The 15,303-nt window shown below is 45.8% G+C and overlaps 1 protein-coding gene across 8 annotated transcripts in view; it reads left to right on the forward strand.

The window, feature by feature from the left end:
- cacna1da (calcium channel, voltage-dependent, L type, alpha 1D subunit, a) overlaps positions 1-15,303 on the forward strand; it is a 45,860-nt gene that overhangs the window by 10,799 nt on the left and 19,758 nt on the right. For 4 of the 8 annotated variants that reach the window (XM_062564079.1, XM_062564080.1, XM_037489720.2 and 1 more), the window contains exons 4-19: positions 3,416-3,555; positions 5,619-5,791; positions 6,083-6,235; positions 6,702-6,898; positions 7,198-7,301; positions 8,531-8,700; positions 11,325-11,412; positions 11,733-11,759; positions 12,084-12,244; positions 12,328-12,553; positions 12,694-12,901; positions 13,280-13,400; positions 13,503-13,590; positions 13,683-13,713; positions 13,790-13,944; positions 14,469-14,598. In XM_062564079.1, the coding sequence (XP_062420063.1) occupies positions 3,416-3,555; positions 5,619-5,791; positions 6,083-6,235; positions 6,702-6,898; positions 7,198-7,301; positions 8,531-8,700; positions 11,325-11,412; positions 11,733-11,759; positions 12,084-12,244; positions 12,328-12,553; positions 12,694-12,901; positions 13,280-13,400; positions 13,503-13,590; positions 13,683-13,713; positions 13,790-13,944; positions 14,469-14,598 (2,172 nt within the window). Of the gene's footprint in view, positions 1-3,415; positions 3,556-5,618; positions 5,792-6,082; positions 6,236-6,701; positions 6,899-7,197; positions 7,302-8,530; positions 8,701-9,876; positions 9,952-11,324; positions 11,413-11,732; positions 11,760-12,083; positions 12,245-12,327; positions 12,554-12,693; positions 12,902-13,279; positions 13,401-13,502; positions 13,591-13,682; positions 13,714-13,789; positions 13,945-14,468; positions 14,599-15,303 lie in introns of all 8 variants that reach the window. The other 4 variants (XM_062564077.1, XM_037489714.2, XM_037489716.2 and 1 more) reach the window with 2 other exon arrangements.

The raw sequence follows: 15,303 nt of genomic DNA on the forward strand, positions 1-15,303 counted from the left end.
ATATTTGTCTGCTCGCTGTGTGCAGGATGAGTTTCACAATTTAAACAGACCCACAGATTCGCTCTCAAACTGTCCGCTGGCTCATGTTTTCAATTCCAGTTTATTTCAATTCAATTTAAAAATCCCAACATTGTCTTAGAGGGCTTTACCATCTGTACTCGTGCAATATCCTCTCTACCTGGAGCCTCATATCTACACACCAAAAGCTTCAACGGGGATAGAAACATGTAGAAAGAGCCCTTGGGGAGCTGAAAGGAGGAGTGACGCTTCTCTGTGGACGAGCAGACACGCGGCAGATGGACAGAATGAGCAAGATAGCAACACATTAAATGCATATGACAGAAATGATTCATATAATGAGAGTAGTAAGCAGACTAATTATGGAAATTATTACTAATGATCACAGCAGCAGTGGATAAGATCAGCGATAGCAATGTAACTACTACTAATGCTGTCTAATGACAAAGAATTGGCGCCGTTTGGTCACATGGTGCCGTTTGGTCACATGTGCTCATTGCTGCTCTACACGTGAGCGCTCAGAGGCACATGTAATAACACTCAGGTGGTCACATGATCAGAAATACCTAAACACAGTTTGTTTGTTAAACAATTCATGATGGACCATGAAGTGATTTTTTGATTGACAGAAATTTGATTTGCATTATTCACTTTGAGTTAGTTTTCAGAACAGAATTTTCCTGCTTCTCAAATGAATATTTTCTGGTTTTCTTCTGGATATTTTGGGGGTTTTAGTTTGTTTTGCTGAGCACTGAAAGGACATTTCAAAATATCACTTTTGGCTTTGTCTTATTGGAATGGATATTTCAGTTGAATAATCTGGAAAATACTTGAAAATGTATGAATGCATGAATGAGCTTTTACCTGAGCACACACAGGCAGGTGGGTGCTACCTTGAACAGAGATGATGTCGGTCTGGATTTCTTTGGCACCTGAAATCCTGCACAGTCGACCTGTCACCCTAACCCCCCCTAACCCGCTCCCATAAGACACACAGAGGAGAAACACCAAGGTCACGAGTGTCACTACGGTCCTCTGGAGCCTGGATGGTTTCACTGTACTTCACAGCTCCATTTCAACTGTTGAACATGATGAGTGTCTGTGTGCAGCCTGGATGAAGATAGATGGAGCTTAATGGGCATTGTGTGCAGGGCCATCTATTTCTCACAGCTTTACACTGCTGCTGTCCACATATTTCATTCAAATGGGAAGTTATGTGAAGCAATGAATGGTTCAGCAGGTTAACGTCCTTTGTGACACGTGACCTGAGCTCTGTGGTAACAGGCGCCTTGTGGCAGAAGAACAACATGCATTAAGCTCATCTTACGCTGCCATAAACATGTGCCTCTATGTACGCCAGAGCCTCTGCTATATGATGCTGTGTCTAACAGCAAGTCAAGGCAACACTGCAAAGAAAGTATTATAAACTGCATGGAAAAGGGAACATAGCAGTCTCTTTATAGCACAAATAAACTAAGATGAGTCAGAGATATTTATGGTCATCCCCAATGGCCTCTTTCCTCGCTCTCCTTCTCTTTCTGCTGCGCAGAACAACATGCTGATGATTCCATCAGTTGCTGTTGTCTTTAACATGTTTTCACAAACGAGGAAGTGACAGTTTGCATAAACTTAGTGTGCCTCGGAAAGCTAAAACTGTTCTGACAACGTACTTTTCTGTAAATATTACTCAACACATTATAAAGTATTTTGAATGTTAAACTCGGATGGAGGATATTTGGCATTCTGAGATAAGAAGATGGATCTATTTTGATGTTTAAGTGAAGCCAGTGTTCCACTTCCTAGCGTCCTCCTCTTGGCCTCAATGTTTACTTGTCCCTTCGCCCTTTCTCTTTCTTCCCGGATTGAATCGGCCCTCCTGCGCCCCCCCGGGGAGACTCTGTCATGGATGCAGCGGGCCACGAGCTTCACTCAGCCTTTTACTTCACTAACAAAGCGGCCCGTGTGTCTCCTTTTCGGGGCTAAGTGCTTCTCACAATCTGCTTTAAACTGTTGGGCAAACGAGCCCCCGGGGTCCGCAGAGAACACAGAGGATTAAGGACTCCCCGAGGGGGGGGGAGGTTTTTATGTATATTAAAATATATACGTGTGTATTAGAAGAGCATCCCATGTGAAACGTTAAAAGGCTCTTCTACTGACGGAAGGGTCCCATGGGTACCAGTGTGCAGACCTTACTTGGACCTGTCCCCTCCATAGAGGAAGAACAGGCCTCTCTATAGCCGCCCTGCATGAGCTCAGCCTGCTGTGTCCACCTCCAGCGCCTCACACATCGTGACCTCACACATCGTGACCTCACACATCGTGACCTCACACATCGTGACCTCACACAGCGTAGTGCACTAACATGCACATCCAGCAGCGTGTTCCTCTGCTGCTTCACTCCACCTCGACCCGATGATCGGATGTTCTCTCTCTGTCTTTGTAACAGCAGCAGAGAGAGGTGCATTGCGGCGTTACATCACGGATGCTCTGTATATCTTTTAATAAACGTCTGTTTTACCTTTTTTAACTTCTCTCAGACGGGTTGTGCAGCGGTGGGGGGGGGGGGGGGATTCTGGTCCTGGGGGCTCCGCCGAGTGAATCAGCGCTGGGTCCTTATTGCTAAATATTCTGTCTCATTATAAAAGAAGGAAACTCTGTGTGTACTTTGCATATTTCCAGAACCATTGGTATGATTAATTCACATTTGGCGGGTTTATTGCAACACGTTTGATATGAGCAGACGTTTAATAGATGGCAGCACTGTGTGCAGCAGTCGGATCTTAAGGCTCTTTGGACTCCGTCCAGCATGTCGTCCACGTGCTAAACTCAAGGCATCCATTAAACTCTCCTTTGCTGCTTCACCAATGTTACACGGATGCTGCATAAAACATACCAACCAGAGTCTGGATCACGTCGTCATGAATAACAGGAATCAGACTTTCAGACCTTTGCTTATTAAATACAAACCCTGATTTATAGGCGGGCTACTAATTAATTAGCAGATAAAGTGTATTTCACAGATTTCTCTGGCTGTGACACAGTTCTTTTCGGGGGTGGATTTGGTGATTTTTGTGACACGTGTGACACGGGGGAACTAGATATTATACAGTCACCCCCCTATTCTTAGACCCAGTAAGCCTGACTAGCTCAATATACAATAACCCCACTAATACGTCTCTAAAACATGTGTCTTTCTCATCATTCCATTGCGCATATTAACTGATACTACAGAGCTGGACTGAAATGATCAGAACATGTTCTTGTGCCTGTGTCTCTGCTCTATTTGTGACCCGTGTATTTTGCACCCAGCACACTGGATTCACGCCATGTCCGTGGTTTTTCAAGTTAATCCACCATGTCTGTTCTCCCTCCTCTTTTCTCTTCTCTGAATCTGAAGGAAACGGTTGAGTATGCCTTCCTCATCATATTCACGATTGAAACCTTTCTGAAGATTATCGCTTACGGTTTGGTGATGCACCAGAACGCGTACGTGAGAAACGGCTGGAACATGCTGGATTTCGTCATTGTCGTCATTGGGTAAGTCCCCGAGTTCAGTTATTTCAATTGATGTTTTATTCTTATTAAATATAGTGAATGATCATTTGATTAAGCATATTACCATCATTAACAATTGGCATCATCATGCAGGTGATTCAAAAGACCAGATTATGGGGTTTTGTTGTTTCACTGGATTTATACTCTGATCTTATTTATTTATTTAAATATGATTTATCTAGAAAGCCACAAAAGGGAATTAATAGTCAAGAATTTCTTCTTTGTCACAGAGAGACAGTCCTTGTTTAAGTTAAAATTGCTTAAGCCTCTGCTCCAAGCTGCTGATGGAGACCCTCATACACCCACAGAATGTGACCCAGAAAAGACAGAGAGAATAAATCAGAGCTTTTCCACCACTGGAGTGACTCACCATCCCTCCGTACTTCATCTCTTCTCCAACGCTCCCTCCCATATTTCCCTCTCCTCTCCTCTGACTTTGTCTCCCATCCGGCTCTGCAGCTATTTCTTATACTTCCTCCATCCATCTGGGTCCAGTACGTCATGCTTTACACTTCCCTGTGTCACTCTGGCCTCATTCCTGTCTCCTGCACGTTCTCCTCTCGTTATCTTCATCCTAATCGCAGCATCCTTTTTTCTCCTCTATTTTCCTCCCTCTCTCTCCTCTCATGCACACAGTCCAGTGGGTAGCTGGGTCAGATCTCAGTCTTTATGCAGCATGCGTTTATCCGTCAAATGTTACTACTAAGCTGTTAATGCCACATCACTGAATTAATACTGCCAGACCGCTGGTCCATAGAGGGCAATCTCACGCTAAAATGCAATCTTACGCCTACTGTGGTTGTACTATGTTTTTTTTATCAGATAAATTATTGTATTTAAACGTTTTTTGGCAAAATAAAAAGAGATTAAACAGTCAATTTTTCACAGGAACAAAAAAAGTTCAGAAATGAAGTTATAATAATAATGGAATGACACGAGGACAACGTGGAGCACATGGAGACGGGGAGGCGCAAAGAGGCACAAAACCAAGACACCAGCTGAAATGGATCAGTAATTAGAAAGAAAAGTGACATCAGCTGGTTCAGTCACAAATGGGGCCTATAATAAAGTGTCTTATTACCAACGTGTGACACAAGAAACATCTCAAGATGGCTGAAAGCAAAGAGCCAAACATCTGCAACCCTATTAGTGCACATTGGTCACAGAAGGATTTGTGAACTTGTGAATGCTCCTGTGAGTGAACTGCCCCCCCGAGCAGAGGCCCCCCCGAGCAGAGGCCCCCCCGAGCAGAGGCCCCCCGAGCAGAGGCCCCCCGAGCAGAGGCCCCCCCGAGCAGGAAGAAAAGAAATATCGCAAGATTTGTCCAAGAAACACCGTCACTTAGAAGGCACAATTGTTTCAAAGAGAATAATAATTGAGTCACTTAAAAGCGCAAAATGGAATTATAAAACCCTTTTTATGATTCCATGCATCGCGAGGAGACAGATTTGAGGTCTCCGATGAGGAGATTGACTGGTTAAAGGTTCTTCTCAGGTGTATCTGCAGTGTTTTCTTGTGATGGTGACTGGATGAGTGAGTGAATCCTCCTCCAGCTGTGACTCAGTGGAACATCAGCCGGAGCTTCTGGGTCCTCACAGCTCCTTCCTATCGGCAGCTTCAGGTCCACATGCTTGATGTGATGTGTAGAGATGAGTCCGACGTGAGGAACGTCCAACTGACTGTTGTGAAGTCGAATGTCCTCTTTCAAAGGGTGGGGGGGGGGGGTTGTTCTTTGCACTTTGTGACACAGTCTACACTAAAGCTTCACTGCTAAATGATGCATGAACTAAATTAAACAGTCAAATAAAACTGCTCTCGGCCTTTAAAGAGCTTTAAGGGCAACTTCTTTTAACACAAGGGATTATTAATACGCTTGTGTTTGCTACATTTCTGGTACATTAAGGTTAATATGTTCTTATTAATGCTGCTAATTAATATCTTTAAAAAAAGTAAATAGTTTGTTTGGAGTCACCTTGCAAATAGACTCAAACAATTAAAGAGAAACAATATGCAGCTGAGATTAATCATTGTGCCTCTTTTCTCAGACTCTTTAGTGTTGTGTTGGAGCTTTTGACCAAAGAAGAGAAGGCGGAAGCAGAAGGAGACATTGAACATCTGTCGATGCAAGGACACGGCGGCAAACCAGGTGGATTCGATGTTAAAGCCCTCCGAGCCTTCCGGGTGCTGCGCCCCCTGCGGCTGGTCTCAGGGGTACCCAGTGAGTCCAGAGCCAGGTCCACCCGATCAGATACTGACCCACACATGATCACAGTCCTTTCTAATTCTAATTCATAGATGGTCTATGTATCCTCGCTGAGGACCTATGCATTCAACATCTGATGCTGATACACACCAGAACTATGTGTTCTTCTAGATGTTCTATTTGATGAGATGAGGCTTTTTGTTTTTTTGCAGTGAGTCCAGGGTGCAAACTGATGTTTGGAGCTGTATTTTACAGCGGATTCCAGGTCCAGCAGCTTCATGATGTGCTTTTCTTCTCCTTGCTTAGGTTTACAGGTGGTGTTGAACTCCATCATTAAAGCCATGGTCCCTCTCCTTCACATCGCCCTCCTGGTCTTGTTTGTCATCATCATCTATGCTATTATCGGCCTGGAGCTTTTCATTGGTAAAATGCACGCAACCTGCTTCATTCCTGGCTCAGGTACGTCCTCCTGTTTGTTCTACACATGGGAAAATGTCACTGTCTTGTCTTCACATCTTGTATTTTGAGCTTTTTCATCAAATGTCAACACGCATTTCTCACTTCTGAAGGTGAAAGCGATTATTTTATCTGCGCACACTTGGCTTGTCACGGATTTCAAACACAATGCTTAAAGTCGGTCGACATAATGGCTGCACATACTGCACACGATGAGTCACGGGCGGCACTTTTTCACCATTTGCAGAAAGAAAGTAGAAATGGGTAAAAATAAAAGTTTGGTGCTTCTTTGGGGTTTCAGCAGCGTGACAAAATGAACACACTGATATCTTGTGTAGTGACAGCAGACGGATCAGATGTTGGGATCTGATTAAACCCGCTGGGGGGCTGTGGTTTGACACCATGTTTAAAATGACGCAGTGGTTGCCGCGGCGATCACAGACCCTTTTCTTTCCCTCCCTCCTCGTAGACATGATCGCAGAAGAGGAACCGGCTCCATGTGCGATCTCGGGTCACGGGCGCCAGTGCCCCATCAACGGCAGCGAGTGCAGGGAGGGCTGGCACGGCCCCAACGGGGGCATCACCAACTTCGACAACTTCCTGTTTGCCATGCTGACGGTGTTTCAGTGCATCACCATGGAGGGCTGGACCGACGTGCTGTACTGGGTGGGTCTCTGTCAGCTGGACCGTCATGTGACCCAATGTGACGTCCACGGGCAGCTCGTATCGCTCCCATGTGATCGATCGACTAAACGATAATAAAATAAGACGCTACCCTGGTTCCTTTCTGTAGTTCTGCGATATCTGCAAAATGTTTTTCTTCACCTTCAGAAAAATCTACTTTCCTTAAACCTTCTGCTCCGTTTGTGTGAAAGTTTCTGCTTTTAACAGTTGGTTTCACTGTGTTCTCCTCTCTGCTCCCTGTTCTCCTCCTCCTCCTCCTGCCGTGACGCTTGTTCCTCCAGATGAACGATGCGATGGGCTTAGAGCTTCCGTGGGTTTACTTTGTCAGTCTTGTGATCTTCGGCTCCTTTTTTGTTCTTAACCTGGTGTTGGGTGTGTTGAGCGGGTAAGCGCCTTCCTCTCTTACCTCGTTGTGTGACTTTGTGTCTGTTAACCGTCTGCTCCTTGGCTCCCGTAGGTGAATGACGCCATTGGATGGGAAACGCCGTGGATTTATTTTGTTAGCCTGATCATTCTGGGATCGTTTTTCGTGTTAAACCTTGTGTTGGGTGTGCTAAGTGGGTAAGAGCAAACGTGTGCCGTGTGCAGAGCGTGTTTGCAGTGGTTTGTTTTGCACTGTGGCACCGCTCACTGTGTGTTGGCCTTTAAATCAATAAATATTGAACTATTAGCCATGTTGATGAGGATTCGGACCAGGAAGCAGACATGTTTTCTCAGTCGTTCTTGTCTGACCTCTGTTGCAAATGCAAAATAAGCATTTCCTCCCCCCAAACCTCCTGGGAGAGAAATTAATCTTATTCCTCGCCCTTCACTCCCTCTGCGCCACTAAGCTCTCTCTCAAAGCCCAGCTCTGTGGGGGGGGGGGGGGGGGGGGGGGGGTGTTACAGTAGAATTGACTCTGGATGCTTGACCATTCAGCAGAGCCCAATTTCTTTGAAATAAATAAGGCAACAAGGTGAACAGAATTTCCAACTCAAACATTCTTGGAGTCCTTTAGACTTCTTTACATTCTCTCTATTTCTTTATCTGCATCAAGTGTCTAAATGTGTCTTTATAAATGCTGCTTTGCTAGCCTCTTATCATCAAGTATCTTTTTAAATGTATTTTTCATTAAATGCACATCATCCTCAGTAATGGCGACTTTCCACCATGCTCTTAAACATCTACGTACCATCTTCTGATTTCCTACACAGTCGTCTTTTTACATAATCTCAGTTCAGACGGCGTGATTTTGTGTCTCTTGAAACCATCTGTCCAGCAAAATGTCCTTTTTCTCATGACGAAGACGTTGCCTGAAGGATGAGTTACTGTACTTTGGTGTGTAGAAAAGTGCTGTGTAGCCTGTCAGAAGGTTGTACATCTCCCTCCAGTGGCTTACAGGGTTCACAAAAACACACAATACCTTCAAAGCTTGTAATAGAAGTGGATGAATATGCAGCACGTCTTAATGCAGCGTAGTCAAAAATGTGAGCGGTTTTATAATTTAATACAGCAAGGCAGATTTTTTTTTTTCCATTCCAAGTGACCAAAATAACAGTGAAAAGGGAAGTTTCTGTGTGCGCGTATTGGATCGTTAATGCACGTGTTTGTCTTTGTGTGCCTACGCAAACCCAGAGAGTTCTCCAAGGAGAGAGAGAAGGCCAAAGCTCGAGGAGATTTCCAGAAGCTGCGTGAGAAGCAGCAGCTGGAGGAGGATCTGAAGGGTTACTTGGACTGGATCACTCAGGCCGAAGACATCGACCCCGACAACGAGGACGAGGCCGACGAGGGGAGCAAGCGCAACCGTAAGCTCCTCCTCCTGCTCCTCCTGCTGCTCCTGCTCCTCCTGCTGCTGCCCCCCCGAGTGACGGGGACATCACGAGGGCCCTTCAATACCGACCCAATCTGTCACTTCCACTCTGAGAAAACAGGGTTCATTTTTTTCATTTTTGAGTGTTGTTAAGAATATCATTTTATGTTCATATAATCAGGAAATACAAGAGTTTGATATATTATTTTGTGAGTTCTATTAAAAAGAATAGGATTAGCTAGGAGCATTAAGCCGGAGGATCCTGTGTCCATCAGGTTTGAACTTTATCCAACTGCAGTAACGTCAATAGTCCTGCAGATCTGTTGTTGGTCTGATGGTGTTTTTCAGCAGTACCTGCAGGTAATCACTACCTAGTAATCACTAACTGAAGCAGATGGTTAACAATTTAAAAAATGGTTTCTCTTCGTGATGCAAAATGATCAACAGTATTTAGGCCAATGAGCCGTAATACACACTAACAGAAGGTAGAGGCTTAGACAGGTGTTCACTATGAACTGAGGTGTTTGAAGACGTCTGGAAGTGTAGCATGTTTTTAATACATAAAAAACGTGTTGCTTGAGCCCATAATCCTAAATCCTTTATATAAGCACCACACGTGATGCGCAACAGAGAAACTGATTCACTTTATTGTTGCGTGTAGGATCTTTGTTCTTCATTACAATCGATCTCCCCCCATGTTTGATGTGCTTTGTTTTCACCTCTCCCTCCTGTCTTCTCCTCCAGTCGTACTTGGTTGTGCTTCTCAAGTTAGACGTTCAGGGTCCTAGTCAAAGCTCTGGAGGTTCTGTGCCACTAAGAGGAAAGTCCAAACTGCTTTCCTTCGGCATCCAGCCCCGACTCGATGTCTGTGGACGGCACGGGAGCCCCCGCCGCCCCGTGCACGGCGCCCTGTTAGTGGGGCCTTGCCACCTGCAGGCGCTTCCACTGACTAACAGCTCTCCGTGTGGTTCTTCTGCCTCCTCAGTGTCTGCAGCCCGGTGGCTCCCGCTGCCCTTGTCATTGTTGAATATTGATATTTTGAATACTGTTCTTGTCCCGTGGTGCTTGTCTGCTCTGACCCATTTTGATAGCAGCCCATTCTCCCCCCCCCATGTCCCTCTGCTGTGCCGTTGTGTCTGAATGCATGGGCTTGCATGCGTTACACATGAAGGGGTGACTCTGGCTGACCTCACTGAGAAGAAGAAAGGAAGGTTTGGGTGGTTCAGTCAGTCGTCCGACACTCATGGTAAATCCTGTGTGTGTGTGTGTGTGTGTGTGTGTGTGTGTGTGTGTGTGTGTGTGTGTGTGTGTGTGTGTGTGTGTGTGTGTGTGTGTGTGTGTGTGTGTGTGTGTGTGTGTGTGTGTGTGTTTAAGCTGAAAATACAGTGTGTTCATTTTCACTCAATTATCAGAGCAGAATCAGATCAGACCTGAACGCTTCTTTTTCTTTAAAAGTTTTGACTTATATAAATACAAATAGAAAAACGTGTACTTTTTACATTTAACCCTAAACAGCATCTATCAGAGATCTGTAGTGAACACACAGGTCTTTAAACTAGGAAATAAATGCAAAAGAAAAGAAAAGGTAAATACAAGTTGCAGCATCTAAAGTGACGTTTGAGTGGGTGTGTTTATGTGTATTTATGTGTATTTATGTGTATTTATGTGTATCTATGTAGTTCCTCATCACTTTGTGCTAATGACTACTTTGTTGAACCCGATGTGTCCGAACACCCCGACCTCTTTTCAGTTTTTGTCCTCCTTGTGTTTCTTTTTTCAATAACTTACTAATTCTAAATAAAATATTAATCTCATAAGATGGAATAGAAAAACAGCTGCGTTTAATTGCAGCCCCCCCCCCCCCCCCCCCCCGTTTCCTCTCCATGTCCCATTTAAAGCAGTGGCTCAGTGTGAAAACAGGCAAACGGGGCTAAACCCAGAGCACCACTCCTCAGTCAGCACTATTTTCAGAGCTGAAGCTGCTCAGGAATCAAAGCCAACACGTCTGCATAAGCTGAGCAGCAGCAGCAGCTCCCTCGTACACTTTAAAGCACCGGGGGGGTGGGGGGGGGGGGCGTCTTGTGAAGTTAATCATCGTCTGTCTGCGCAGGCAGTTCTTTCGCTGTGGCGTATCCGAGGCAGCTTTAAGAGCTCTGTCCTCCTCGGCCAAGTTGCTCTCCGCTCCCTCGTGGTCCGCATCAGTCCGCCCTGCTGGAGCATCTGTCCCCTGTCCCCTGTCCCCTGTCCCGTGTCCCCTGCCCCCTGTCCCCTGTCCCCTGTCCCCTGTCCCCTGTCCCCTGCCCCCTGTCCCCTGCCCCCTGTCCCCTGTCCCCTGCCCCCTGTCCCCTGTCCCCTGTCCCGTGTCAGCACCCGGTAAACCACACTAATGATGACAGTGATGCGCAGCCACAGCGCTCCGTTCCTTTCTTCATATGAACTCACATTTTTGATTGCTGCAGCATTGCTTTTTTTTCACTTCTATTTATTAGGAATGCGTCTGTTTTCTTTTTTGTGTTGTTTTAAAGGATAGCCTGATGTGATGAGACTCCATTTAATGTATTTTACACTTCGTCCCCCTGGGATGGACTGCACTGAATCTATACTTTATTTGCTGCTTAGCGAGCGTTCCAGCCAGCGAAACTGAATCAGTAAACACCGAAAATCAAAATGGGGAGGACGAAAAGACGCCATGCTGTGGACCTCTGTGGTGAGAACATTTCATAAACAAGACCACTGTGATGACTTTGAATTATAGACCTCAGGGTTGCGGTCCCCTCTGGTGTGACTGCTGCTGCAGAGATTCATTTACAGCAGAAACAGGGTCAGGGTTATTTCTCCCCTATAAATACTACAGTCTAACAGATTTTATTGTAAAAGAAAATGGTTAAAGCAAACAACTTAGATATTTTCTTTATGTATAATTTGGACGTGTTTTTATCACATTTTCTCTAATTACCAATACTTTTAACACACATCTGCTACAAGCTGCATTTGTAAACTGCATTTCTAAAATTCTCTTTCTTTCAGTCAAAAGATTTCCAAGTCAAAGTTCAGGTGAGTGTCTGGTGCAGTAAATGTCACGGTTAGTTAGGCTTCCACTTTACTGTATTTTAATGAGACTTTACGAGTGATGATAAATCAACAGCTTTTAGAAAGTCAGCATGGACCATAAGGCGTTTTCAGAGAGTAGTCTTACTCAGTACTTTATGTTTTATGAACAGTATGACTTGCAAAAAATATATTGATAGATTTCCCCTTTGGCTCGCCCCCATCACTCCTCTGCATTCTGCTCAGTAATAGCAATGAATTCCTTATTGAGGTGATCTGATTCATTATATATCGACTTCCTCACCGAGCCTTGTCTTCTGCTCCCTGCAGTCGGCGCTGGCGCCGCTGCAACAGGTTCTGCCGCAGGAAGTGTCGGGTGGCGGTCAAATCGGTGCCTTTCTACTGGCTGGTGATCATCCTGGTGTTCCTCAACACGCTCACCATCTCATCCGAGCATTACAACCAGCCCATGTGGCTGACACAAGTGCAGGGTATGAAGAGCACGTTCATGCCAAAGGAAAGAATGCATCAAACCAACGACAGCCTTTAGATTCTTCACTGCTGCGTGTTCCAGATGTGGCCAACAAGGTGCTGCTGGCCCTGTTCACGTGTGAGATGTTGGTGAAGATGTACAGTCTCGGACTTCAGGCCTACTTCGTCTCGCTGTTCAACCGCTTCGACTGCTTTGTGGTCTGTGGGGGAATCACGGAAACCATTCTGGTGGAGCTGGAAATCATGTCTCCTCTCGGTATCTCTGTGTTCCGCTGCGTCCGCCTGCTGAGGATCTTCAAGGTCACGCGGTAAGACCGAAGCTGCGCTGTGTGTGTGTGTGTGTGTGTGTGTGTGTGTGTGTGGGTGTGTGTGTGTGTGTGGGTGTGTGAGTTGGTTTAGTTGATCACCTGTCTCTCCCCCCCCCCTCTCTCCCCCTCTCTCTCCATAGTCACTGGCAGTCTCTGAGTAACCTGGTGGCCTCTCTGCTCAACTCCATGAAGTCCATCGCTTCTCTGCTGCTGCTGCTCTTCCTCTTCATCATCATCTTCTCCCTGCTGGGAATGCAGGTGTTCGGCGGAAAGTTCAACTTCGACGAGACCCAAACCAAGAGGAGCACCTTCGACAACTTTCCCCAAGCCCTCCTCACTGTGTTTCAGGTACTGGTCCCATCATGGATGGACACGCAGTGACTCCCACCTGAACAGCACAAGTTCACCATCTAAGATCCAGATACAAATCTGAAGTGAAACCGACAGAAATAATTACGTTAAGAGGTTTTACAGAGTGTGGAAGGCTGAGACAAGGGAAATGGAGCCAGACCAATAAATCAGCCAGGCTGAAACCAGAATATTAGTTGGCTAATAGTTGCCAAGCTGAGTTTGACGTCATTTAGAAACACGGCCGATTTTACTTCCACCAAAAGCACCGACACGGTTTTAGTATAAATTGTGCCCACTTCTCCTTAAAAGAACAAAAGCAAAACTGAACAGTGTCAGTAGTATCGGATCTCATGTTCCCCTCCACCATGATTTCAGATCCTGACCGGAGAAGACTGGAACGCTGTCATGTACGACGGCATCATGGCGTACGGAGGGCCGTCCTCCTCCGGGATGATCGTGTGCTTTTACTTCATCATCCTGTTCATTTGTGGAAACTGTATCCTGCCTCACTGATGCAAAGTAACGTGCACGGTACACATGAGCACGTGCACGGTGTTTCCTGTGTGCAGAGCGAGTTGTCCTCCTTTACTCAACGCAGACATCCTCCTGAATGTCTTCTTGGCCATCGCTGTGGACAACCTGGCAGACGCAGAGTCGCTCAACACGGACGAAGGAGACAAGAAAGGGTGACGGCTGGATGGTGGACATCGTCTCTCAGGAGACAAATATGCCCAGATGTGTGCTCAATACAATATAACGATATCTATGCTCATTACAGGGACAAAAAGGATGAGGGAAAAGATGAGAAGGTATCTTTTGTCTGACTCGTGTGGTAACTCTCTCCACAGTTTAAGGAGCTGTACTCACTGTCTACCTGTTTGTAAGGAGGACGAGGAGGAGAATGACGACACTGCGGCAGAGGAGGAGGACCCAGAGGTCCCTGCAGGGCCTCGGCCGGTCTTATCTGACCTGGTAAAGAAGGAGAAGATCACTCCCATCCCAGAGGGAAGCGCCTTCTTCATCTTCAGCAGCACGAACCCGTACGAAGCACACATGGACGACCACACACACACACACACACACACACACACACACACACACACACAGGGACACACACACACACACACACACACACAGACACGCACACGCACACACACACACACACACGCACACACACACACACACACGCACACACACACACGCAGACACGCACACTCACACGCACACACACACACACACACGCACACACGCACACACACACACACACACACGCACGCACACACACACACACACACGCAGACACGCACACGCACACGCACACACACACACACGCACACACGCACACACACACACACACACACACACGCAGACACGCACACGCACACACACACGCACACACGCACACACACACACACACACACGCACACACGCACACACACGCACACACACACAGACACGCACACACACACACACACACACACACACACACACACACGTACACACACACACACACACACACACACACACACACACACACACTGACGTCTCTCCTTTTGTTCCCCAGGTTCCGCGTGTTTTGCCACAAGCTGATCAACCACCACATATTCACCAACCTCATCCTGGTGTTCATCATGCTCAGCTCCGTGTCGCTCGCCGCTGAGGATCCCATCAGAAACTTCTCCGCTCGCAACATTGTGAGTCCACGAACCCTCGACGCAATTGCATTTAAGGCTTCTAAAAGGCCAAATATATGATAAGTCCTATTATCTAAATACTACCTGTGTAGTTGTAATGTCAGTGTAAGAGTTGACTCCTTGTGGTTTTATTATAATAATATATTATATTACTTAACTGCTGACCATTTTTCAGTTAATGAATCTATTCATTTCTTCTGAAGCAGCATCTATGATTATTATGTCTTAGTAAGTAGGTTTTAATAAATTGCCATGCAAGACAAAAGCAACTTATGTTCTTAACAACTGAAAAGGATTTAAACCACTTTTCACAATAAGTAAAGCAACAAGGAATTTGACTTTTTCGGAAAAATTGTCATCCTACTGATATTTTTCTATTGTGACTGAGAGTTTGAACTTAATCAATCTCAGCATTACTCATAGCTTTTGTAATGTATCTGCAGAGAAAGCTGAACTTTTAGTCCTTTGCTGCTTTCCACTGAGTGCAGAAAGGAGGAGAAGCAGATTTTCCTTGTCTCCTTGTCTCCTTGTCTCTTTGTCATTCATCCCGCCCTTTAATGGCGGCGTGGCTTCTTTAAAATAAGTGCCGTCCAAAGCCAAAGGCGACCTCTGCCAGCGCTGCTCCAGCTGCTATTCTCCAACTCTCAGGAGTTAAGGATCTTCCGGACATTCAGATGATGCTTTTAACAACGTTGTTTGTCTCTT

The sequence above is a fragment of the Pungitius pungitius genome, chromosome 8 (assembly GCF_949316345.1).
Source record: "Pungitius pungitius chromosome 8, fPunPun2.1, whole genome shotgun sequence".
NCBI lineage: Eukaryota > Metazoa > Chordata > Actinopteri > Perciformes > Gasterosteidae > Pungitius > Pungitius pungitius.